Source organism: Postia placenta, assembly GCF_002117355.1.
Source record: "Postia placenta MAD-698-R-SB12 unplaced genomic scaffold POSPLAscaffold_19, whole genome shotgun sequence".
Taxonomy (NCBI): Eukaryota; Fungi; Basidiomycota; class Agaricomycetes; order Polyporales; family Adustoporiaceae; genus Rhodonia; species Rhodonia placenta.
Window position 1 is genome coordinate 743,131 of NW_020169850.1, and position 23,536 is coordinate 766,666.

At 54.7% G+C, this 23,536-nt stretch overlaps 10 protein-coding genes across 10 annotated transcripts; 6 read left to right on the forward strand and 4 right to left on the reverse strand.

The window, feature by feature from the left end:
- Positions 1–13: 13 nt before the first annotated feature.
- POSPLADRAFT_1157639 (hypothetical protein) lies at positions 14–1,439 on the forward strand (the record flags this gene model as incomplete). Its single annotated transcript, XM_024487220.1, has 7 exons — positions 14–44; positions 106–131; positions 191–233; positions 291–466; positions 520–654; positions 709–1,121; positions 1,193–1,439. The coding sequence occupies 7 exons, from the start codon at positions 14–16 to the stop codon at positions 1,437–1,439; spliced, it is 1,071 nt and encodes a 356-aa protein (XP_024334083.1).
- A 394-nt stretch (positions 1,440–1,833) lies between these two features.
- On the forward strand, positions 1,834–2,730 carry POSPLADRAFT_1037106 (hypothetical protein; the record flags this gene model as incomplete). The annotated part of the gene is made up of 3 exons (XM_024477194.1): positions 1,834–1,968; positions 2,037–2,327; positions 2,578–2,730. The coding sequence occupies 3 exons, from the start codon at positions 1,834–1,836 to the stop codon at positions 2,728–2,730; spliced, it is 579 nt and encodes a 192-aa protein (XP_024334084.1).
- A 1,267-nt stretch (positions 2,731–3,997) lies between these two features.
- Positions 3,998–5,643, reverse strand: POSPLADRAFT_1186207 (hypothetical protein). Its single transcript, XM_024489205.1, has 7 exons — positions 5,489–5,643; positions 5,102–5,355; positions 5,021–5,044; positions 4,885–4,963; positions 4,676–4,826; positions 4,452–4,623; positions 3,998–4,397 (listed from the first exon to the last, which is right to left on the reverse strand). The coding sequence occupies exons 1-7, from the start codon at positions 5,556–5,558 to the stop codon at positions 4,089–4,091; spliced, it is 1,059 nt and encodes a 352-aa protein (XP_024334085.1). The 5' UTR covers positions 5,559–5,643; the 3' UTR covers positions 3,998–4,088.
- Positions 5,644–6,391: 748 nt separating this feature from the next.
- On the forward strand, positions 6,392–9,972 carry POSPLADRAFT_1050301 (hypothetical protein; the record flags this gene model as incomplete). The annotated part of the gene is made up of 17 exons (XM_024479955.1): positions 6,392–6,468; positions 6,518–6,560; positions 6,905–6,938; positions 7,085–7,161; positions 7,229–7,268; positions 7,322–7,413; positions 7,534–7,637; positions 7,689–7,782; positions 7,836–8,029; positions 8,085–8,154; positions 8,209–8,258; positions 8,398–8,487; positions 8,892–8,961; positions 9,013–9,409; positions 9,465–9,674; positions 9,730–9,794; positions 9,844–9,972. The coding sequence occupies 17 exons, from the start codon at positions 6,392–6,394 to the stop codon at positions 9,970–9,972; spliced, it is 1,836 nt and encodes a 611-aa protein (XP_024334086.1).
- A 395-nt stretch (positions 9,973–10,367) lies between these two features.
- Positions 10,368–11,547, reverse strand: POSPLADRAFT_1061988 (hypothetical protein; the record flags this gene model as incomplete). Its single annotated transcript, XM_024481464.1, has 6 exons — positions 10,368–10,486; positions 10,537–10,905; positions 10,956–11,240; positions 11,303–11,355; positions 11,412–11,461; positions 11,515–11,547. The coding sequence occupies 6 exons, from the start codon at positions 11,545–11,547 to the stop codon at positions 10,368–10,370; spliced, it is 909 nt and encodes a 302-aa protein (XP_024334087.1).
- Positions 11,548–11,849: 302 nt separating this feature from the next.
- POSPLADRAFT_1071781 (hypothetical protein) lies at positions 11,850–13,311 on the forward strand (the record flags this gene model as incomplete). The annotated part of the gene is made up of 4 exons (XM_024482465.1): positions 11,850–12,043; positions 12,093–12,418; positions 12,471–13,212; positions 13,273–13,311. Coding segments are annotated over 4 exons (1,301 nt in total), but the record flags the coding sequence as incomplete, so codon positions are not given.
- Positions 13,312–13,446: 135 nt separating this feature from the next.
- Positions 13,447–16,093, reverse strand: POSPLADRAFT_1071782 (hypothetical protein). The gene is made up of 22 exons (XM_024482466.1): positions 16,034–16,093; positions 15,709–15,933; positions 15,589–15,644; positions 15,521–15,534; positions 15,436–15,464; positions 15,370–15,377; positions 15,256–15,317; positions 15,189–15,198; positions 15,115–15,132; positions 15,033–15,058; positions 14,954–14,979; positions 14,839–14,898; positions 14,761–14,772; positions 14,693–14,708; positions 14,593–14,638; positions 14,437–14,540; positions 14,323–14,382; positions 14,185–14,270; positions 14,100–14,124; positions 13,887–14,046; positions 13,671–13,831; positions 13,447–13,609 (listed from the first exon to the last, which is right to left on the reverse strand). The coding sequence occupies exons 2-22, from the start codon at positions 15,824–15,826 to the stop codon at positions 13,588–13,590; spliced, it is 1,119 nt and encodes a 372-aa protein (XP_024334089.1). The 5' UTR covers positions 15,827–15,933; positions 16,034–16,093; the 3' UTR covers positions 13,447–13,587.
- A 432-nt stretch (positions 16,094–16,525) lies between these two features.
- Positions 16,526–17,723, forward strand: POSPLADRAFT_1037112 (hypothetical protein; the record flags this gene model as incomplete). The annotated part of the gene is made up of 5 exons (XM_024477195.1): positions 16,526–16,553; positions 16,625–16,741; positions 16,799–17,112; positions 17,167–17,335; positions 17,395–17,723. The coding sequence occupies 5 exons, from the start codon at positions 16,526–16,528 to the stop codon at positions 17,721–17,723; spliced, it is 957 nt and encodes a 318-aa protein (XP_024334090.1).
- A 1,565-nt stretch (positions 17,724–19,288) lies between these two features.
- POSPLADRAFT_1157600 (hypothetical protein) lies at positions 19,289–20,636 on the reverse strand (the record flags this gene model as incomplete). The annotated part of the gene is made up of 4 exons (XM_024487213.1): positions 19,289–19,909; positions 20,015–20,151; positions 20,209–20,484; positions 20,537–20,636. Coding segments are annotated over 4 exons (1,134 nt in total), but the record flags the coding sequence as incomplete, so codon positions are not given.
- Positions 20,637–20,774: 138 nt separating this feature from the next.
- Positions 20,775–21,427, forward strand: POSPLADRAFT_1050306 (hypothetical protein; the record flags this gene model as incomplete). Its single annotated transcript, XM_024479956.1, has 2 exons — positions 20,775–20,975; positions 21,083–21,427. The coding sequence occupies 2 exons, from the start codon at positions 20,775–20,777 to the stop codon at positions 21,425–21,427; spliced, it is 546 nt and encodes a 181-aa protein (XP_024334092.1).
- Between the last annotated feature and the right edge of the window lie 2,109 nt (positions 21,428–23,536).

Sequence of the window (23,536 nt, forward strand, 5' to 3'; positions counted from 1 at the left end):
CCCGTGTGCTGCCATGGACGCGTCCACGCCCTGTGTCTCGTTCAGTATGTCCATCCTTCCTGTGTCACGTCTCCTGCCAGTGACTCAGACGGCGGTCCAAACCAGTTGGAATTGTGGACTTCACCGAGCAGGTAAAGGCGCTCGATAGGCGCTCGTCCACGCAGTGCTGGCTAACCACATTCCCCCACAGGCTAAATGGCTGTACCTGTCAGAATCGGTCGTGGATCTTCTTGGTGCGAGCGATGTGGTTTTTTTTCTGCGTTTCTGCAATGACACTTACCGAATTGCAGGCTGGGAGCCCGCAGACCTCATCGGGACTCCCTCCTTGAATCTCGTACATCCAGATGAGTACGACCAAGTAAAGGCGATGCACTACTCCACCATCACCCAGGATCGCGCCGCCGTGCTTGCTTATTTGCGCATGCGGCACAAGGACCCGTACAAGGGCTACGTCCTCTGCGCTATCGTGCGTACCACATCAATTGTTTAGCGCCCAATTATAGCCTGATCATCCGGCAGTCCCGCACGGTCGCCCAGAATGTGCTTGTCGGCAGCGTGTCGTTCGCATCGCCTGGTCCGAAGGCCATGCACAACGCGTCGACCGCGCAGGAAGTCCGAATTATAACGCCATACGCCAAAGACTTGGATTTCCGGGTACGTTTCAGGCGACGTGCTTCTCAGATGCCTTCTGACTGTCATGGTGGACAGCGCTGGAACGACCCCAACCCCATGCCGCCTTGCCGTGTGCCGAGCCCCATCCGCGAGCTGTCGACAGGGCCTTCAGGCTCGTCCGACGGCTCGCGAACCCCATCGCCCAGCCCGTCGGACGAGGCGCCGCCCCGCTTCGACCCGCTGCCGGAGCAGAGCGTGCGCACGGCGCTGATTCTAGACCGCTTCAGCCGGAATTGTAAGATCCTGTACTGCTCGAACGACAGCCTGGTGAGCACGACGAAGGCGATGGGGCGCGACTTCTTCGACTTTGTGATACGCCGCGACGAGGAGAAGGTGCGCTCGTGGATCGACGTCGTCAAGGGCTGGGGCGTCAACGAGCGCGGCCAGCCGAGCGACGGCGGGTTCGGGTTCGGCAAGTTCGCGGTGTGCGTGCAGGGGCGCGATTCGAGGTGCGTGCCGGTTTCCGGTTTTCGTGCGGTCGGCTGCGGATATTACGGACGCTGACGCGCGGTACGCACAGCATCCGCACGCCGGAGCCTGCACCTGCGCGGGGCCACCGTCAGAACGGACACAGCAGCCGCGCCAACGCGACTAACGACAATCGCCCTGGCCGGCATGAGCGCCGCGCCCAGGGCTCTTCCTCGCACAGTCCGACGCACAGCCGCCACCGCGGACGTGGGGATCCGTCGGAACTCGTCGTGGACGCGATATTCTCCGCGCACTCCGACGGGCTCATGGTCATCCTCCGCAAGTCGTCCTCCTCGTAATGCCCTTCCCCAAATGGCTATTGCTCACGCCCTTCACGACTGCTTGCTGCCTTATACCCATCTGTCTCCCGGTTATTCGCCCCATCTTTGCATAAAAATCATGATTTAGGATCGCTTGCTGTCTGACGTTGCTGTACGGTGCTACAAGGAATATTGTATGTGTATGTAAAGCTTCTTTGCCTCCGTTCCACTCGTCCGACGTCGTTTTCCCTGTTCGAGGTATGCCTATGTTGTGTCGCCGTTCGCCTTCAATTTTCTCGTGCTATGATCTGGATAACAATGTACATATAAAAATGCACGCCCACTTTAGAACGTAAGTCCCCAGCGTCCCGAACTTCTCCGCCTGCCATTCTGAGCCGTTTGCGCTGCATAGTTCCGCCATAAAGCAGCATCAATGCCCCTGCTGCGTTCGCTTCGAGCGGGCACGCCGCCCGCGTACCCACACTTGGACGTTATCGCACCTGAGCCCGCACCTCGGACCCGGTCAGATCATGGGACGCCCTCATGTAGAGCATGCCCCCCACCGAAGGTGAGAGCCCTGGCCGGCCAACGGCCGTGCCGCGCGTCACGGATTGTCCTCACGTCATGAGATCTCAGATCAGGATTGGCCCTCAGGGGGAGGACACGGACAGAAGATTCGACGACGGAGCACGCTGCACGATGCACGATGCGGTGGTGCCAGACCCGAGGCCTGTAGTGCATGTGCGGGTGCTGCCCAGGCCGGCTCATGCTCCGTGGCCCGTGGCACGATTGTGGTCGCGCATGGCGCTATCTGCGCCCGGCACAGCAAGGCGGGCGCAGTCTGAGATAAGCAGGGTGTCCCTTGCTTCATGGTGCATGTGCATGAGCCGCCGCGTAGTCGTGGGTCTAGAGCAGGGTGCTCGCCGGGTGTGTTTGGGTGAGTGGGCCACCTTGGTTTTCAAGCGCTGGTGCGATGTCTCGACTTCCCCACAGGTATTTGTGTGGGGGTTATGTGCCGATCGAACGTGATTCACGCTCTGCTCTGCGCGGCGGATCGTCGAGAAAGGACTTGCAATTGTGCATTTGCATCTCCGGCGCACGGATCGAAAGGTATCGGCGTTCGCGATGCCCCCCAGAATAGGGAATCACTGTCAAGGCCTTGGTCACGGTTTGGCAGCTTCCCTGCACGCAGCGGTTAAGCATTCAGACGTTCGCGGATGAGCACGCAACGGGGCCAGATCTTACCTCAGGCCGCACGTCTGTCATGTCCGCCTCCTGGAGTACTGCTGCATTGAGTGACACCGGCTGTGAGCGCAGCAGGGTTTTCTGAAGGCGTTATGCACCTACTGATCCCGCACTGCGGGTACCTGTGATCATGCGGCCTTAATTTTCTCGTACCGAATTTCACCGATCAGTCACCGATCCACTCAGCGGTGCTTCTTTTTAATTAAGACCTAGTAGGCAGCTGCGATCTGGCCCCGCACTTCTGCGGACAACCTAACTGGTGCTAGTGATGACTTACGTACTCCGTGCCTGACACGGACATCTGTATGTGCGGTCGTCAACGGCAGCGGGACTCGGCGTATCAATACTGATAGCACCGCCAATGTGACAAAGCAACACCATGTGCTGGGATCCATGGTGTCGGCTAGCCAGAGATCTCTGTCCCGTTTTGCATCTCAGCGAATGTCTGGCCTACCGGTGCGCACCGATCGCTCGCACGGGACCATCTGAGCCTGTTTGCCGCATGGTTCGCTTTAGCTAAATATTTCGTCATCAGTGTGAAAGGACACAAGAATAGTTGGCAAAACCTGCCATATTTAGTGGGCTTCGCAGTTCTCATCATCCTGATGTGTTGTGAAACCGTCATGTTCATGTGGTGGTTTACTGTGAGATACGGGGTTTTGCAAAATCGACCAATTTTGCGAAACCCCGTGATATCGTCTTCCACCTCAAAGATTGTATTTCTGACACTTATATGCCCTTATAGATATTCACTGTACTCTACCAGTGAGGCCGATTGGGGAGAAATAGATTTGTCGTGGAATGGGAGTCTTAAGACTGTTTATATAGCCTTCTGCAAATTCATGATAAGACAGATCCAAAGTGATTGCAAGCCGGTGTCCCCAATTGGACATTCGATCTAGTATGTTACAGCCATGCTTTACTTGATCCTTCAGCCCGATATCTTGTCAAAAACTGAATCGCGGCGTGTGGACGGTTTGCAAAACGAGCGTGACATTTCCTGCCACCAATGCGTGATGCGTTCGATCTCCGCCTTCGATCGTGATCTGCAGGTGGCACGACGACAGGCTTGGTCACGGTGTTGCGACCTCTGCCGCGGCGGAGTCTGAACCTGCTGCCGTGACCTGCGAGTGACAGAGTTTGCAGAACTACCGCAATTTGGTCGTTTCCAGCTGGCATCCCTTTACAGCTCGCATTTCATTATGGATTACCTTGAAACTTGTTATACAGGATGCCTCAGCAATCAAACGTTAGCTTTTTCACTCGTTCGAGCAAATCGGCTCAGGCATCAAATTGTTATGCAAAATCCCGTATCCCACATCATTGTGTTCGTACACACCTGAGCTAAGTTTGCCTCAACACACGTGTTATTGATACATCGGTACATACATTAGCGACCATGAGTGCAGGGTATATTTTATGCATGAGAATCCCTCCCCTAGATTATACGTCGCCCGCACCATCGCCTCCCTGCTCGGCTCGTTTAAGATCCAATGTATCTGTCTGGCGGTGCGGATCCTCGAATGTCACCGTGGGGATGATGGTTTTTCTCTCCCGGAATGTCGACACTCCGTCAGCGAATACCATCGTGTCAAGAGGAATGGTATGCGTCTCGTCGGTAGTAGCGGTGGTGGCGGTAATCCCTGACCGGAATCGCGGCCCCGATCGTTGGCTCTTTGTCATTCGCGAGGTGATATCGTTTGTCGTCATTTCCAGGGCAGCTAACACGATGATCATCGTTGGGACGATACCCTTCGTGGGAACTGTGGTCAGCCAGTGGCTGTGGAATGGATTTTGAAAGCATACCGTCAATTGGCCAATAGGGTCATAGACAATGTAGAATGAGTTGAGGCCCAAGAAATAGAGGGTCACCTCGCATATCAGTGCAACTGAGTAGATCATGCCAGATTCGACTACGGTCACGAGAACCCTCCAGTAGCGGAAGTTGGCAGTGCCCCCACATAAGCGTAGCATGTACCTGCAACGTCGATGGGTCTCGCAGGCACCTCAATGCAGGATCCGGTACATACCATACACGGAGAGCGACCAGCCCCGTTACAACGACATTCGTTGCAAGGGAGAGGCTGAACAGGGAACCGTTCCATAACACCAGCGGGTGCGCAAACGCACTATGATATCTCTGCCCGCGTGCAAAAAATACAGTTTGTCCAAACCCACATACTAAGCAAGAATTCAACTCAATACCACATAGAACTCTGGCAGAATACGGCGAACTCACTAGCGGATCCGCACACCAACAGAATAGGAATGGCGCACATCTTCCAGTCTCGGCCCCACACAAGGAAGCACCGCCAGACCTGTTGGCCCTCAGGCCTCAGTAAGGAACGTGCATGGCAGACGGTATTGCTACGCACCACTACACTGTCACCAATGATCGACTGCGATCGACGTTAGCTCAGGAGCTCCGCTCGTGCGACTGAGAGAGACCAGCTCACATTAACTGTATGCAGTCCCACCTTCGCGACATTGGCAGGAATAGAAACGTCGGAGAAGAAGGCGGCAGGGCCCCCCGGTTGGTCTCGCAGCACGATGAAGCCCATTATGAGGCGATAGAAGCCGAGGAAGACGTGGCACGTAGAGAAGCAGAACATGGCCACGGCGATGCCAACGAGAAAGGTATTGACCCGTGGGGTTCGCCGGCGCACGACCAGGACGAACATGCATGAGAAGAAGAGCACGATGTTCATGCCTGTCGCCGATATCGTCAATATAGTCGAGATGTCAATTCGATTGCCGTTGGCCTGGACATGTCCCGCGCCCTCTCTCCGCACCCCCTTATTTGTGCTTCGCCTTCCCTTCGCTGTATACAGAGACCCACTCACCATAAAACAACGTTTCGAGCCATATTGCCGCCAAGTAGGCCCGGTCCAGCGAGATATCCGTAACCGCCATAGATATGAAGACGAGAACTCCGATACGAGTCGATCTGTCCGGGCTTATAACATACGTTCTAGGGGCATCATGGAGCGAAGCTAATGAGTGCGGTTGATACAAGTCTGGGAGAGCATCGCAAAGGGTGTGGGAATGGCGCTATACTGTACCCGGTTATTATATAGACGCTTTGCTGCTCCCACACAAGCTTCGACGTATGGACCGAAATCTGCGACGAAATCTGCCGGGCAGTGGCGGTACGTCTCTGTGGCGACTATCAGGATCTTAGTGCCACAAGACATGCACTACGTAAATACCGAGTGCAGCACCTCGTGTGGCGATGCCTGAGAAGGAAGTGAAAGCGTTTGAATCGATCCCACATACATAAGGCAACAGCACGCATGAAATTGGGACCTGTCAAATGCGGGAAAATGCCATGCCACTGTGGCGTATCATGAAACCTAATGTGATTGTTCATTTCAATGATATAGTGATCATGCAACGGAGCCAGTAGACCGCCAAAATTGAAACGACAAATGAGCACTGTTCATCAAGGAAGCAATACTGATACTGTTCGGTGTTATTGTCCGTACAAGTCCTGAAAGTAGAGTCTCCTAGAATTGACACGATGGGTGCTAGTAAAAGAGGAAAGGAATACATGTCCGCAACTTCAAGGTCATTGGCTGCCGGAGCACGCATGTCACGTGATCGTGATGCGACCACAGAATGCGTCGCGTCGCGTCGCGTCCACGTCGCTTTAGTTTGCCACCGGTGTTCCTTATCTTCACCCCTCCTCATACTACATTAACAAACGAGATCCATGTGCTGAAGCACATACAACCACCGCCAAAGCCATGATGGATGACCTTGAGTCCGACATCGAAGCGTCAGTTGAGTCGAAGGAAGTCCTCGTCGCACAGGAGTGTCAGCGGTAAGCAGTCGAATGCTGTCTCGGCTGTACAGCTCTTATTTATTTGTAGGGTCCTTACAGAAAGTGAGGATAGCTATGTTGCTCGCAGCTTAGTAATGTGGCGTGTCATTAACCTATCGTCCGATAAAAAGCCTTCGGACATTCCGAATACAAAGGGAAACAAAGAGAGATCATAGAGGCAGCTGTTAGAGGTCAGTGATATAGGAGTGACTCTTACACTATGTTCACATTGATACTTACCCGCGATGATTCAGGAATGGATGTGTTTGTCTTGGCTCCGACAGGAATGGGCAAGGTACAATCCGTGCGCAGGCGACACTCTACCTTATTTACGATGTCCGCAGAGCCTATGCTTTCAGATACCTGCCATAGCGCAACAGGTATGCGGGCCACAGGCTATATGACTAGATATCCTAACACTGGAGCTCCGTCACAGCGAGGCGTGACAGTGGTGGTGTCCCCTCTTCTTGGTATGTGGACACATGCCTGTCAGCCAATCCAATAGCTTCTCAAATGACTATATGCGCCGCATGATCACAGCTCTGATGAAAAACCGTGGGCCGAATTTGCTTCCTACAAGCACCGATCACCCGGAGCTAAGATGGCAAATTTACAGAAGTTGCAAAGTTGAGACGAGTTGACATACCCGTGGTGGCGTTTACCTCGGAGACCTCGCGCCAGGAGAAGCATGATGTGCGTTTGCATCTGCACTGCCTGCACTAATTTCTAAGGTTTTAATCATGACCATCAGATTGTGCAGGATCTCAATTCGGAACATCCCTCCACTCGTCTTCTATATGGTGAGTTGCACCAAGTTTATACAGTCGTTCTCATAATGACTCACTCTTCACAGTCAGTCCTGAGAAGTTCCGTACCGCAGAATTCACCAAACTACTATCCGGCGTGTACGAGCACGGGGAGCTCAACCGCCTGGTGGTAGATGAGGTACGAGGAACGTGTCATCAGCGGAGAGCATGTTGACTTTGTTGATTCGAAAGGCACATTGCATATCGGTACGACATGTTGCTAGAAGGCTTGCGCATACGTTGACAAAACGGGACACAGGAATGGGGACATGACTTCCGTTCCGACTATAGACGTCTTGGATCATTCCGCGAGACATTCCCTAACATTCCAATCATGGCGCTAACAGCGACAGCAACTTCCCTGTCAGTCCACATGCTCCATCACTCTCTTGATCTCACTGAATGCGCGCGCAGTGTTCAGGATGACATCATTGATAGCCTTGGGATGTCAGAAGAAGGCCTGCTCAGGGTCACGCATCCATTCAATAGGGCTAATTTATTCTATGAGGTAGTCTTCACTCCGCTCCATTCTCCCACACCACCTCACAGAATTGTGTATAGGTTCGATACATATCATCACCAGATCCGGACTCGCACATGAGCGAGGTTTACGATTACATCAGTAATTTGCATAGACGTCGAGGGCGGGCTTCCTCTGGTATCGTATACTGCAGATTACGTGCTACATGCGATTCTCTTGCCGCATATCTGAAGGGCAAGGGACTCAATGCACGACCATATCACCGCGGTATCAAGTAAAGGCCTATCCCAGCAGTACAGACGTTCATTACGATATTGACTATATTGTAGGGGTCCCATGCTTGACCGCACGCTAGCTGAGTGGGAACGCGGTGGGACGGGAGAAGGCGGCGTTGACGTAGTGAGTTCAATTCCGCGTGTTCTGTGGAGTACTGAGCTTTCAAATCTTCCATAGGTTTGTGCGACTATCGCGTTCGGAATGGGTATCGATAAAGCTGATGTCAGGTATGGACGGTTCTTTCACGTTACACGATGGGCCAACGTTGCACAATACAGGTATATATTTCATTACGATCTACCCAAGAGTTTCGAAGGTGAGATCATTGCTGCGGGCTTTGCGAAAGTTACTCAGTATTGGTTTCAGGATACTATCAGGAGACAGGTACGCTTTCACTATTTGCAGATTTTCGGCGCTCATTACACGAGCTCAGGTCGCGCGGGTCGCGATGGCATGGTAGGTTCATTTTATGATGTGAACGCATATACTAATGCGAGGCAGCCGTCGAAATGTATCTTATTTTACTGTGGGTCGGAATTTGCTTACTTTGTGGGCTAAGCTGATCGCACAGATTGCAGCCAGAGAAGACGCAGTCAGAGTCCGTAGTTTAGTGTCAGGTTCACATGCGAAACGCCTTGAACGCGCAGAGTCTTCGGAAGCTCCAATGCCGAGCCAGCGTGCGGTGAACAGCTTGAGCGCGGTGGGTTGACCGTGAGCAATCGGCGATCTTAAGTTGAATCATGCCCTTTCCAGTTGATCAACTTTGCGGAGAGCGTTCACGTCTGCAGACATGTAGTCAGTATGATTCATCCGCCTGGCCTCATGTGTCGCGATGTAATATTCCGTCAGTCCATTTGTAGGTACTTCGGTGAGCAAATAGACACCGGAAACCCCGCAACAATGAAGAGCTACTGCGCCAGCATGTGTGACGTGAGTTTCGTTTAGAATCTTGTGTTATTTGGTTCATGATAGCTTTCGTAGGTCTGTAAATACCCCGATAAGACGAGGCGACGAAAGCTAGAGCTTTTTTCAGAGGAGTTGGTCATGTCACAAAAGGCGACCTTGAGACAACAAGCCGTGCGCGACATAGACAACGATGGTCATCGCCACGTCCAGCAGCCTGCGATCAAGCGTTCCAATGGGCTTACACGCGCGTCAGATATTCCGGATACTGGCGGCCGCAAGGACTTTAGGCAGGGATCAAATGTCATATCGAACGATCACGGCCATGCTAGTCGCTTGACTTCGACCAGATCTGTCGGTGCCTCGAGAAGTGCAGCAGTTGGCTCCAAGCGACCCGCTTCGGGCGTGGCTCGTCATGACGCTGTGAGTGCGAAGAAGGTCAAGGTACAGCATCCCGCACCTTTGCTTGGCATGTGTGCGTCACATTGTTTGACTGTACCAAATACGCCCCTTTGCTAACCGTGTGCAAGCTTCGAGACTCAAGCAGACCATCAACAAACCATTTAGATCACCCTTCAAGTCGGTGATCCAGAGCGTCAGTGAAAATCGCGCCCAGTCTGTGTCTGCCGAGATGGCGACCGAATCCACCGACGAGGACGAAGAGGCCGCTCAGGCCTCCAGTGCTGATGACGCTCTGCCTCCGAACGGTGACGCACCGATAGAGGTCGAGGAACTAATGTGTAAGGACGGAATAGTGATTTTTTTCCCCAGAAGCTCTCCTGATCATGTATGCAGCATCGCCACTCTCCATCCCTGCTACAGATGTCGAGCTCGACGCTTCATATTCGCAGAAGATACCGGTAAGTGCGGAGTGCCTCGCTACACTATGTTATGTACAAGCATGGCCAGGTACCGATGCGGAGCGAGACATTCACGTCTCTTCGAAGAGCGCTGCACAAAGTGTTCTCGAATGCTACCAGCGGCGACACGTTATGGGCCAAACTCGGCATGTCAGAGCTGGAATCCGATGTCAAGTAGGTTGAATATACTCTCAAGGCCTGCCGTCGACATGACAAATATGCATGATAGGGATTCCGTTTTATCCCATACTGCGAGGGAGCTAGAATTCACTGTGCATTCACTGTGTTCCACGCCAGATGGCTATCAGGCGCGTTCACAGAGGCAACTGTGGGCAGTGAATATGCTTTCCAAGGCAGAAACGTGGGGCAATCAGCCTCCCGAAGACCTTGAGGATGGTAAGGAAGTCCTGGAGGTGCTCGAACGTGTATGTGCTAGTGGCCTTCATCGCAAAGGGAAGGGAAGGAGTATAAAATGAATACAGTGACCTGTGTGCGTATGATGGCATGATACGCAAGGGGATACTGTCCGTTGTAACGATACAATACGTAATTGATATAATGGGCTTACAACGTCTATGGGATTGTCCAAATGGCAACACCTTCCTCGTGTCGCTTCATGCTGCCTTTCAATCGAGGCTTCCCGCTCGCACGTCGCATCTGGTATAGCGAGGAGGTTCCCGCGAAAGTCTTTCCTACAGAAACATGAACAGGGTAGCCATATGACGAAATGAAGTGATCATACCGTTCTCTTGTCCACAGCGGTTGCACACTACGACATAGGTCTCACCCTTGGTGTCGTGGGCATCAAATCCTATGGCGCCCTTGCCTCGTCGAATGCCATTCGGTGCTACCGCCCATAGAGGGCGCAATCTAGCAGCCCAGTACCTGATGGTCCCCTCGTCTTTGTCTGCGGTTTCATCCCAACCGGAATCCAACCAAGCATTGAGTAACACGAGAAGGTTCGAATTGTGGGTGACGACATGGTCTGCAATCTCGTAGGGTCCGTCTTCCAAGGTCCATTCCGCAGGAGGTTGTGGGTTCAGGTCCATGCAGATCCCCAAAGTCACTATGCCCAACGGCGGAGGAAGATTGAAAGTCATGAAACCGTTCCCTAAAGCGCTGTGCAGCTCGATGACGGTAAATCGGCACGTCTGGTCATACCTGCCTTGGCCCAAGTCATGTCCGTCTCGTATAAGTTTGTCTTCCGATAATCGCCAATACATTCGCCGTCTGGCCCATACAGCACTGCGCTATTTGCTCCTACTTTGGTGATGTCATGCTCGTCGAGTGCTTCTTCCTGTTCGTGGGGCTCGAGGCGTTCTGGATATCCAGCGACAACATAACAGTGGAGCCTCGCTGAGAGTTCGGCACAAAAACGAGACGTTGGGCCCGTGCGCGGGTGTTCCAGATGGGGAGCTATGGCAGCGGCGTTCGGGAAAACATAGCCTAGGATGCACATAACCAAAATTTAAATGTCAGGGAACTACTGCAGGCAAGACGGAACATACCGGTAAAAATCATCTCGGGCAGGCAAACTAGGTCGACTGAGTTAGGCCTAAGCCTAAAGAGTCTTCAGAATGCAATGTGGGGGCATCCTAAATGGTAGCAGTGACTGACTGTTCGCAGAGCCTCCGAGCGGTCTGGACATTCTCCTGCACTTGCCCAATCTTAGGGGCGATTAGTAGCTGTATCCTCTCGAATTGTTGAATAGTATACACACCTTAGGAGCGAACTGAACCACAGCGACCCTCATGCTGGAGCGTGTCACAGCGAGGCAGGACCTACAGAGCGTCGCAAACACCGTGACTGCTCGCTGCTCTCACAGTCAAATATCACATCAATTTCATTGACCAAGCTATGTCGCCGTGGCCCAAAGCAGATGTTTGCATATTTCGGCGCTGTCTGCGGCGATACGGAGGCGGGAGCAGTGGATGCAGGTGACATGTCGTCGCAAGACTGGTAAATTCGAAGTGGTCCGACCCGAAGTTCCTCCCCCCTCTCTCCTCGTAGAGTGCCTGCTTCCCTCCTCTCATCTCGACCCTCATAAACCTCGCAAAATGGCTGTCGCAAAACGAGATATCTATCTAGTCATTGGGGGTAGTGGCTTCCTTGGTCGCCATATAGTCAATGCTCTCCTAGCGCGCGGTGACGCAGTTTCTGTGTTTGACATCGTGCAGAGACACCATGATGTCCCGTTCTATTCTGGCGACATCAGTGAGGAGGGTCAAGTGTCGGAGGCTTTGCAGAAGGTATGTTCCAGGTTGTGTTGCAAGCATGCGTACTTATGACGGCATTCAGAGCGGGGCAACATGCATCATTCACACTGCATCCCCACCACATGGGATGGACGACCCCGCGTTGTACTGGAAGGTTAACGTCGACGGGACAAAGGCTGTCATATCTGCTGCTGTTGCTAGTGGCGTGTCAAAGCTCGTGTACACGAGTTCCGCCGGTGTGGTCTTCAACGGGGACAATCTCGTCGACATAGATGAACGACTTCCACCGCCCGCGAAGGCAATGGACGCATATAACGAGTCAAAATCTAAAGCAGAACAGATGGTACTCGAAGCAAATGGCAAGGGTGGCTTGTACACGGTCGCCCTGCGACCAGCTGGTCTCTTTGGGTGTGTATTAACATTGTCATCATCTTTATACGCCATTCTGAACGCTCCAAAGGCCTGGCGACCGGCAATTGATTGCTGGGCTTTACGAGGTGTACGAGAACGGCCAGACGCATTACCAGATTGGCGACAACACGAACTTGTTCGACTGGACCTACATTGAGAACGCCGCACACGCCCACCTCCTTGCTGCAGACCGTCTCCGGCCATATACGCCAGACGAGATCGCAGGATTGAAAGAAGACCTCAAGGTTGCGCTGCCCTACATCGACTGCACGACCGGTGCGCGGCGCATACCCACGTCCGAATGTCGACCATTAGGTCCCTACGTCACGCCGCCGCCCAATGCAGAGCAAATCACTGCGAACTGGAACGACCACGACTACAACGGCGCGCCGAAACCCGCTATACGCGGCCGCTTCGACCAGTTGGCGGACTCGTCGCTCGCGCGCGAGGACAACGCGCAGCTGCAGGTCGCCGGGCAGGTGTTCTTCATCACGAACGGCGAGCCGATGTACTTCTGGGACGTCCCCCGGATCGCATGGAAATTCTTCGACGAGCACTTCGGGACGGAGAAGACGAAGCGCAGCCTCATCTGCCTCCCGAGGGAGGTTGGCATGGTCCTCGCGAGCGCGGCGGAGTGGTGGGCATGGCTGGTTGGAAAGCAGCCTGGTTTCACGCGCTTCCGGGTAACGTTCAGCTGTGTATGGAGATGTCACAACATCGAAAAGGCTCGGAAGGTACTCGGATATGAGCCGCAAGTAGGCATGGAGGAAGGCCTTAAGAAGACACTCGAGGTATGTTCACATATAATTATTTTTAAGAAACTTTGCACTAAATCACCTGTCAACGAACAGTGGTGGGTCGCGGACAAGCAGAAGTCTGTCAAAGCATGATCGTGCGCTTTCCTGGTATACTTTTCTTGCTGGATAGTCTTGCTTTTTCGCGCGTGATGTAAATAGCATATCTGCCGGCCATTTTTCGCCATGTAATGAATGTTGGGAAACACACTTACAGGCGTGCATTCAGACAACACTTTGATTCCAGCATTCATTGTGTACATAAATATGTAATCCAAGATAAAGTGTAGATGGTATAGCAAATGACAGCACGGTGGTTGCACTTCGGCAACCAGTTGGATACCGAATATGGCCAGAGTTAAGACCCTCTGATCAGAACTCCGGGGAGGCCTTGCTACACAGAGTAAACAATATTAAGTAACGGGAGTACAGGGAGTGTGCGGACAAGAACTCACTGAATATCAACATCAGAATGATTGTCCCGATGCTTGTCACTCTGCTTTCGACCCACGTTAGGCTGCCCAGACACGAACACCATAGACCCCGTACTCGCCTGGTCGTCGTCGATCCCGGTGCCCGAGCGGATGGTGTCCAGACCGATGGTCATGGCAGCGGCCTACGCATCATAATCAGACTCTTGCTTCGACTGCGGGGTATGCTATCCAGCTTACCTTGCTCTCGGTATCGACGACGCCGAACTGCACGCTGCGAGACGTTTCCCGAGGCGTGCGGCTGCTGCCGGACAGGCCGCTGGAGCTCTTAAGGTCGCGCTGGTTCATGCTCTCCTCTTCACCGACACCACGTCCGCGATGTACGCTGCGGAAGTTGAGCCTGCGTAATATAATTTAGCCAATGTAAGCCGAACGATATCAACGCGGACTTACATGAGCAGCAAGCTGTTGATGTAAGCTGAGTATTTTTGAGAAATCATCAATCTATGCATACGTTGACGAGCGCGACAACACGTACTCTTGCTCGTTACGAAATGGAACAGAATCCAGACCTGCTGCTTAGGGATGGCTACGAAAAGGATGAGGGACGCCAGTTGAAGAAGGCTGCGAGAATGGTTAAAATGGACCGTAAATGTGCCAAAGCCCAAGTACATACGTAAAGCAAGTGCCGCGGTTGATGAAGAACACGGCGATGTACTCGTACCACCCCTCGACGCTGATGGGAATCATTAGTATTTGCAGAAGGGGTCGCTACGCGCTGTCCGCTTACGCCTTCATGCCCTGGAACCGCGAGCGCTGCAGGTAGTAGAACAGCGACAGCATGATGACGAGGTCGGTGAGCGTGCTCAGACCATACTGAACACCAGTGATAACCTATGTGGAGACGATGATGAGCATGTCATAGGATGTTCAAAGAGATATTTACCTTGATGACATGGTCGACGAAGTTGTAGAACAGAGGCTGCTGGCCACTAAATCGCAAATATCTTCAGTATCTGACACTGCGTTTGGCCACAATGACATACATCTTCGCAGCCGAGGCTAGGATATTGATGAGCTCAAGATATGCGCATGATGTACATAGTGTACTTACCAATACCAAGCACTGAGATGGCAAACAGAAAACAGGCTCAGTGAGTTTGACATGGTGAGAGCATGGCACTTTACTTACCTAAGTTAGCAGTGGCAAGAACAGCCGTCACTCCGGGAATGATCGGATTTCTGTCATTGACTTTCTCCAAGCCGAGTAAGCCCAGGGTTCTCCATCTAGTGAACACCGGACTCACGCGTATATATCCGCTCTGCGTAAAACCTGTACAAAGTTACTATGTGTATGCAGAGTATGATACGGCGGAATATGCTCACAGCTGAACAAGGAAGATACCAAACGCCTGAAGATGAGTAATTTAGCGACCATGTGCGTGCTCAAGGGAGGGACGCAACATACTGCGAGCGCATTTTCGGACTGGCGAGGCGCCTGTGAGCGTCAATTGAACCTGATACCCGGATCACGGAACTCACAACGAAAGTCCTGCGTCCATGTGCGTGAGTCAATATGAAATGCACACAGCATATATGCGTCTCCTACCTGGTAATGTCAAGGGTATCGAACGGCGCCATGAAGCTTGTGATGAGATAATAGTACAGCCTGTCGTTCACGATTAGGCATGTCCACGGTGTCATATCGAAGTGGGACTGACGTGTGTGATACTGATAGTTGTGGGTCAGCGACAGTCATGTGTCGATGGAATGTAACTCAATCACTCACGCAATGTTGTAGTCGCTGTATCTACCGCCCTGCGTAGATGGCCGTGTTTCAGAAATAGCCTGCAATCGTGGCAGTTCGGACATACCAAATAAGGCCGACCTAAGGAGATGAGGTGAGCATGACTAGTACGCAGAGTCAATGACCGTCACTTACTCCATATCTTGACACCCTGGAGTCATGAGGGAAACGAGAGAAGTAGATATAAGTCTCTATATGCGCGAAGGATGAAGTCAGTTGTAAAGGCCGCTCGAGGGGATTGTCTAGAGCACGTACGGAAGAAGGTCAAGCCATAGAGCGTGACCGCAAAAATGAAACCAATGAGGAGCACACCGAAGGTGGCATTGAGCTCTGACACCGGGACGGTGGGCAGCTCCAGTTCAGGCGAGCTCATGGTGGGCAGTACAGCTCAAAGCCAGCTTGCAGGAACGGTGCAAGATGGGGTACGGGAGACGAAGGGCGCTGTCCGGGCGACAAGATACTTGTACTGCGTCTCGATCACTGATTTCAGGTCAAAGCGAGCCATATAAGTACAGCATGTGATGGATGCATCAAACCTTGCAGTTCTTGCACCGAAAGATCAACGACAGCGGGTACTCACAGTGGGAAAGGCTGAGATGCAGCACTCGGTATCGCTGTCGCAAAACAAGCCTGTTCGTCGTCCTTACTGGCGACAGAGCTGGGGTCGGGCCCCTGCCCGAGCATACATAGCAACGCGCGCGTGACAGTCACAGACTTGCTAAATTGGTTGGTGATTGTGACGGACGGTCTTTGCAATTCGCATCCAGCGAACTGCTCACGAGGATGACAAAAATTCATTATATACGGGATCCATCATGATGGTGATACTTTTATGAGAGAACCCGAGAGAAGATGGAAGTCTGCTCAGGTCAAATGATCGTATTCTTGGTTATCCGGGTGCGACCTTGTGAGCGGAGAGCGTCCACTAAGCCGCGGGATGTCCCGACCGACTCCCCGCCCCCAAGGGGTGACTCCAGACCACCCTCAGCTTCACTTCATAACCCCACCATCCATCTCTTAGGCAGAGCTACCAGGTCCTTCACGCAAGTCCTCGCGGCCGCAAGCTCGAGGCATGCCGTCCAGCGCATATAGCATGCTTGGTGAGAGTTATCAGCATCTGTAGAAGCACCGCAGTGCCCCAACTGAGCCGCACCGGGTACGGCACCTGCAGCTGGCGCAGGCGGCGGTCTGGTCGCCAGCGTCGCGACGTGCCCGTTGGATGTCATCAAGACGCGCCTGCAGGCTCAACGGTTCAAGCACGGATCGGAAGGATACGAGGGTGTGGTCGGTGAGGGGTCCTCGTGAGGCTGGCTCAACGTACGTCCTCCCAACCTTGCGTTTCCAGCCACCGTCAAAACGATCATCAAGCACGACGGCATCCGCGGGCTGTACCGTGGGCTGGGACCAACTGTCTTGGGGTACCTTCCGACATGGGCCATATACTTCGCGGTGTACGACGGCATCAAGAGCCGTTTCGGAGAGGCACCGACGGGTGAGACCACTCCCACGCGACATGTCTACCCTGCAGCCCAGGCCAAAGGCTACCAGCCCATAGCCCGGGAGCATCCCTGGTCCCTACACATCTTGTCCGCGATGACCGCCGGCGCTACGAGTACCATCTGCACCAATCCGCTCTGGGTCATCAAGACTCGATTCATGGTACGTTCTACAAGCAATGATGGGATTCTATTGTCGATGACGTGCGGTCTACAGACACAACCGTTCACCGAGCGCAGATACCGGCATACACTAGACGCTATTCTGACTATTTATCAGACGGAAGGCTGGCGGGCGTTCTTCCGCGGCCTATTACCAAGCCTCTTCGGGATCATGCACGTCGCGGTGCAATTCCCGCTATATGAACAACTGAAAACCTGGAGTCGTGAGTACAGCGTACATCGAGCCCGCCGGCCCATCCCTCAACTCTTTTCTTGCTGCCAGGACGTCGAACGCAAAGCGATCTCACTCCCCAACAATTTCTCATGTGCTCCGCCGTTTCCAAAATGACAGCGTCGATAACGACATACCCTCACGAGGTCGTGCGGACACGGCTGCAGACACAGAAAAGACCAATCAACGGCGCGACTCATACGGAGCTGTCACCGAATTTGCGGGCAGGAATCATTCAGACCGTGAAGAATATCCTCCACCATGAGGGATGGCGGGGGCTGTACAAGGGCCTGTCGGTGAACCTTGTCAGAACAGTGCCAAACAGTGCCGTGACGATGCTAACGTGCGCATACGTCTATGCCCTTATCGCGCTCTTCTGATTGTCTAACGTGCCCCACAGGTATGAAATGCTGATGCGGCACCTAGAGGGGCGATCACACACGTCATGACCCGCAGAGGACATGATGGACTGGCGCCGCGGGTCGGATGGGACGGGGCTTGGCTTAGAGCGCCACGCACTGTGACTGTATAATTGACCACGTTCATTTGCTTATCTGTCTGTGCTGGTATTATAGTGTTTTCTACTCATAGATTTGCAGGAGTTGTCGACTCAATCGATCAATCGCTTAAATACCTGGCTCCTTCGTCCTCGCGTGAACTCAAATTCGCTTTGCGGCGTCGGTTGCTTATGCGCGCATGCTTTGCCGGGCATGTATGTTCCCCTCACGAAGGGCTGCGGTATAAGATGCGTCACCGCGCCCTCATTGCGACGGCAGTTCGCCCCGTGGTTAATCGTCGGAGGGCTGGCTGGCACAACATGGCAGGTCCGATATTTTTGGTCCGAATTTCATTTTGTCGCGCCGCACACTCCTGCGCGGTGTCAGCGTGCCTCCAGACTGGGCACAGGGCCACAGCCTATCATTCAACGTGGCCGGCCGATCGCGGAATATTGTTTTCAGAGGTGGAGCGCCAGGCATCACCTAATAATCACAGCCTTGGGCGCACAGAGGGACAGAAAGAAAGAAAGAAAGAAGCGTTCCCTTCGGCTCCGGGCAGCGCCTACCTGCACAACGATGTCCCAGAGCGCGTCACGTCATGCGCCACAGCAGGTGGGGGAAGGCCGACTCGATCACAATAAAGTTACGGGACATACACAATCGGATTGGGATTGGGATTGGGATTGGGACGGGTGAGGTATCTTGGGCGAATTACGACAGACATACGGGAGCGAGATCTAGGTCAGGGTCAGGGCAAACCACGCGGGGCGTCCGACTGCCCTTCTCCCTCGTCCCTCGGCCCCAGGGCCGGCGGCGGGGCGGGGCGGCAGCAGAGCAGCACAATCGCAAGGAACGTGGGTCGCCGGACACGCGCGGCATGGGCGAGTTGGAGGTGTGGGGCGGCCGCATGCGCCGGCGCGCGGTGAGGAAGGCGAAAGGAAGTGCAGGAGAGGGAGCGGCAGGCACTGCCGCGCGCGTCCGGATCTGACGGGAGACTGGAGACTGGAGATTGGAGTATGGTGGGGAGCAACATGCGGTGACGCAAGACGCAACGATCGAACGAGCGAGTAAGGACCGGACAGGCCGATTGGGCCCAACGCGGGGGCGCACAGGGACGGTATCAAGAACAGGCAAGGTGTAGAGCGAAAAGTCCGTAGCAGCAACGAGGTGCGCAACTGAGGATTAGTCCGTTCTGAACGACGACAACTATCGACCGCAAAACACAACACGCGAACGCAGGAAGAAGGGTAATAATGCACGAAGGGAGGAAGGGGGTTAAGGCCAAATCATACATAGCGGTAGCGGGGGGTGCGAGACGTTCGCCGCGAATAACTGAACTGCAAGGTCATCCAACTACCTGGAAACCAAAGAGAGGAGGAAGCAGAATGGCGATGAGCCGCGTCCGGACGAACGAGCAGGCACCGAAAAGAACGGACTGACCAGCGACACTAATGTGGATGGTCCTGCACAGTCGTCGCCGCATCGTCTTGGATCGTCGTCGCTGCATCGTCGTCCGCGTCGCTCAGCGTCTCTACCCGAACCCCGCGCGACGAGCCGACACTGCGGATGTCACGCCCCTCCTCCGCGAGCTCTTGACCGAGCAGCTCGCTCGGCCCCGTCGCACCGCTGCCCTCGGGGCTCTCGCCCTCATCCCCCGGCCGATCTGCGAAGTCCGGCTTGCGCAGCGCCGACCTGAACGCGGCCGCCATGATCGCGGCGTCCGCGCCGGAGAACAGGCCGTCGGCGCTCACTCGCGACATCGTCGACGCACCGTCGTGGCCCTCCGTGGGCGACGTCGCGCGGCCCTCGCCCGTCTCGGCTGTGCCAGCTGCGCCGCCCAATACGGCGCCACCGAGCAGCGGTGATTGCGCCGTCGCGCCCGTCGCCGCGTTGGCCATCATCGGCGATGCAGAGTTCATGGACCCGCGGTGCGAGAGCATGCTGTTCCGCCGGTTGCGCACGCGACGCGTGATGAAGAACGCGAGGATGCCGGCCGCGACGAGCGCGAGGAAGCCGAGCACGACGATGACCGCGATCGCCCAGTGCGGGAAGTTGTCGCTCGCGAGAGACTGCACGTTGCCGGACCCAGCACCGCCAGACGTGGACGCTGTGGGGTTGCGGGAAGATGGGCTGGCTGTTGTCGTGGAATTGCCTCCGCCTATGCCAGTTCCCACCGTACCCGAGGCAGTCGAAGATGCCGACGCTGCTGATCTTGACGATGCGGCCGCTGCGGACGACGCAGAAGCTGACGACGCGGATGCCACCGATGCAGACGACATGGAAGAGACGACGGCATCGAGGTAGGTAGTTTCTAAGCATTCGTAATGGTGTCAAGAGCTGCGTGCGAAGGCATGGCAGGTTTACTCACGAACGACAGTGAAGGTCGCTAGGGGCGTCTTATCGCCAGCTGCCGTCGCTGTAACGGGGCTAATTTCCCAGAAGTACTCGTAGGTAATGTTTTGGCCGTCCCAATTTGCGCCTCGCGAGCCAAACCAGGCGTCGTCCACGCAGGCGTCGTACTGGCCGGCGTTGGGGTAGGGGTTTGGATAATTAGTGACATTAAGAACTTGATCTAAGGAGTCGGCATGGTACAGGTAGAGGTCGACGACGTTGTCTTGTGTGAACTGCGGCAAATGAGAGTTCCCTAGTAAAAGGGGTGAGCGGTAAAATGAGACCGGCAGTAGAGGCGCACGCACAGATGAAGGGCGACCACTGATGCTGAACGAAGAGCGAGTCGTTCTCAGGGAAACACGAGTAGACAGCGTTGCTGGAGTTGTACTGGCATTGCTGTCTAGCGTTGTCTGTATGGGCAAAACATCAGACACACCTTCCCCGGTGAAATCGGAAGCGGCGACGAAGATGGGAGGTGAAAGGAATGGCCAAGAGACGGACGAGTGAACAGGGCAGTACGGACCTATTTCCGTCTGATCACCAATGACGGAGCCGCAAGAGGTGGAATCGTTGTCTGCACGTCTTTGCCAGTCGCCACGGAAGGACGACCACGAGCGATGGTCTGGCTGTCTTTTCCGCCTTAGTGGAGAGGAAGAGGAAGAAGAGGAAGAGGCGGCGGGAGCGGGGGTCTGCGTTGGCGAGGGGGTATGTGCATGCGCCGCGATAGAGGACATAGGCCGGAAGGTGCGTGAGGGGGTGAGGAAGGGGTTACCGGTGGGGGAAGAACGATTGGTGACACGCGACGTCGGACGAATATGGGAGTAGGACACAGGCCTGTTGGCATTCTCCAGACGAAAGGGGTCCGTGGCGAGGGGAACCCTGCGCTTGAGGTCGTTCTGGCTGGCGGGCGGGGGGCGGGCAGCAGCGAGAAGAGGCGCGAGACGGTGCGAGGCTCAGGCTACGGGAGACGGTGGGGGCGCGGCGACATGATCTCAAGCCAAACCCTGGGAGTCTCTCCCCGGCCGGCCTCTTTTGCCGATTACCTCAGCCGCCCCGTCCGTCCGCTTCTCCCGCCCGCCTTGTCGCTGCCCACATTCCAGGCTCCGCCGTCCATTCTCCGCCGCCGCGCCCACTCGGCCGCACGCACACAACCCACGGGATCCTATGCCACATGCTCCGAATGCGACTATCTTTAGACCGTTATTATTCATGCCATCGCCGTGTAGAAATGCACTCGTGCGCCGCACGCCGTCGCCACCACTGACATGATATCACACATCAATGTCTGCTCCAGCCCCGCCCATCGATTCCACTGTTCCGAGGCACAGGAACGCAGACACGGCGCTAACACTGCCTGCTGATCGTCCTCCCAGTGTTCGTCTGCATCGTCTAGTACACCACTGCACACATCTATCCACTGTGGCATTCGGTGGTCAATTAGCCGACAGCGGCGACACCGCAAAGGCCTTTCCCACCGCGGCTTACGATGCGCGTCTGGATTGACAAGCTGTTTGCGATCAGCTCAATGAGGCGCTTCGCTGAGGGCAGGGATGATTGCCGCCGCGTCACACGGTGAGACGGTCTCCATGAGCGAGATCCCAGTTGTAACAAAGTCTGTCGATTCTGGGACTGCATGACAGGCCTTTCGTTCGTGTCATGCTTGACGCACGCAGGCCATTGGGCTGCTGGGCTGCAGATGACGTGTCGAACTACTACGCAAATCCGTAGTCCTTAGGAACATGTCTCTGCCGGAAGGTAAGTCGAGCCCGTGGTCCCGACTGCCCACGCACGGATCCTTTTGCGTACTAGGTCCACCCAAGTTCTACCAGTACACATATAGGCCGAGTCGTCCTTCGCGCATCCCACCGGTCCGGGCGAGGTCCATGCCTGTCTACTGAGCTTTCTCATCTTCCCGCCATGCCGAATCGCTCCGTGCTCTGGCAGGACGAATGTGGCAGATCGGGTCTATTCTGGGAACCACGAACCGCGCTCGCAGATGCCCAAACGGTGTAAACGCTGCCCGCCGTGCGATTCGGCGGCAATCCCAGGTGTTGTTCCATCCAATGACTATGACTCGCGCTAACCGGTTGTTGTACTCGGACTGCGGACTTCCCTGACTGGACTCTACGGTGCAGAACTGGCGATTGCGAGACACTCCCTGGACGTGCGAGACGCGTGTCTGCGGCGGCGCCTGTCACCCATGTTTCGCCTGGAAGGCATGTGGGTGCCCGGACGCGGCGCTGATTCTCCGAGCCCACTGCCCAGCCGCCCGAGGTTTCTTCGCGCTTCCCGGACGCCCGCCGCGTGCGAGAGGGTAGTAATATGGCCTTTTCCGCGTTCATTCATTTCCGCATTTAACGCCGAGTCCGGCAGCGTCCGTCGGAGGCCTCGTATGGCTGGCCCGCGTTTGCGCGAACTGAGGATGGGGTTGGTTCGTGAGTACCGATCGGATGGAGGTATACTATATGTTAAGCCCGTACTTGCCGTCACTCTCCGGGACTGCTGATTTTATGGAGTGTTGTACATGCCGCATTGAGCAAAGTCAGTCAGAAGCGACTCGGAGGAGATCGATGAGGTCTTAATTACTTGCCGCAGGGCGGCCCCCTCCCCCAGGGTGCCTCTGTCGATAATGAGTATCCCGGGTGCAGCCACACGTGTCCGCGAACGTGCTTGATAGGGCGAGTATAGGCCCTCGAGGGCACCTCGCCAATCCATGGCACAGCTCGGAGTGAGCGTCTCGGACGGAGATAGAGAGCCAGATGGAGAGAATGCAAGTTGTAAGTAGTCAGGAATGATGTAATACTCACGAGAAACTTGTGCATTCGAGACGGGTGTCTCCGCTGCAGCGACGGGCAGAGTACACCGTGATTGTTTCGATGGCTGTGTTCCGGATGCGGGGGACATGCTACCCCATTATCCATACGAGGAGTCATTAATCAGGCCTCAGGGGTGGCGTGGTTATAAAGTCGCGCTCATGACGGACGTCAGTTCTCTCGTATCTTTCGATGGTGGATAGATGAGCCGAGCGTAGATGCAGGAACGCAGAAATGCTGTGCAGCAGACGCTGTAACTTAGGGGCATTCTAGCATCACATCTCTGGGGTTCAGAGATCCGATAGATGAATGGGAGATGCAGGTGATATTTGCTAGTTCGATGGAACGGATGGGGGAGCTCTCCTGGCCGTCATAGGGTATAGTAGACATGGAGGGAACCTGTGCCCGTCCACCGACCTAAAGACGTGTGCCGGGAGCGCGTGGCTATTAGATGGGAAGTGGGCAGCAGCGCATGAGAGACTTAAAGTTCAA

Bases quoted from the DNA above. Each gene is read 5' to 3' on its own strand.
- POSPLADRAFT_1186207 (XM_024489205.1), bottom strand. From the start codon at position 5,558: ATGGCGGTTACGGATATCTCGCTGGACCGGGCCTACTTGGCGGCAATA. The intron at 5,045-5,101 runs GTGAGCTGGTCT...CGTCGATCGCAG, and splicing joins TGGGACTGCATACAGTTAAT to TCGATCATTGGTGACAGTGT. The intron at 4,827-4,884 runs GTGAGTTCGCCG...ATTCTTGCTTAG, and splicing joins GTTGGTGTGCGGATCCGCTA to TATGTGGGTTTGGACAAACT.
- POSPLADRAFT_1071782 (XM_024482466.1), bottom strand. From the start codon at position 15,826: ATGAGCTCGCCTGAACTGGAGCTGCCCACCGTCCCGGTGTCAGAGCTC. The intron at 14,899-14,953 runs GTGAGTCCGGTG...GCTTGGAGAAAG, and splicing joins CGCAGAGCGGATATATACGC to TCAATGACAGAAATCCGATC. The intron at 14,125-14,184 runs GTACGTGTTGTC...AAAAATACTCAG, and splicing joins CCATTTCGTAACGAGCAAGA to CTTACATCAACAGCTTGCTG.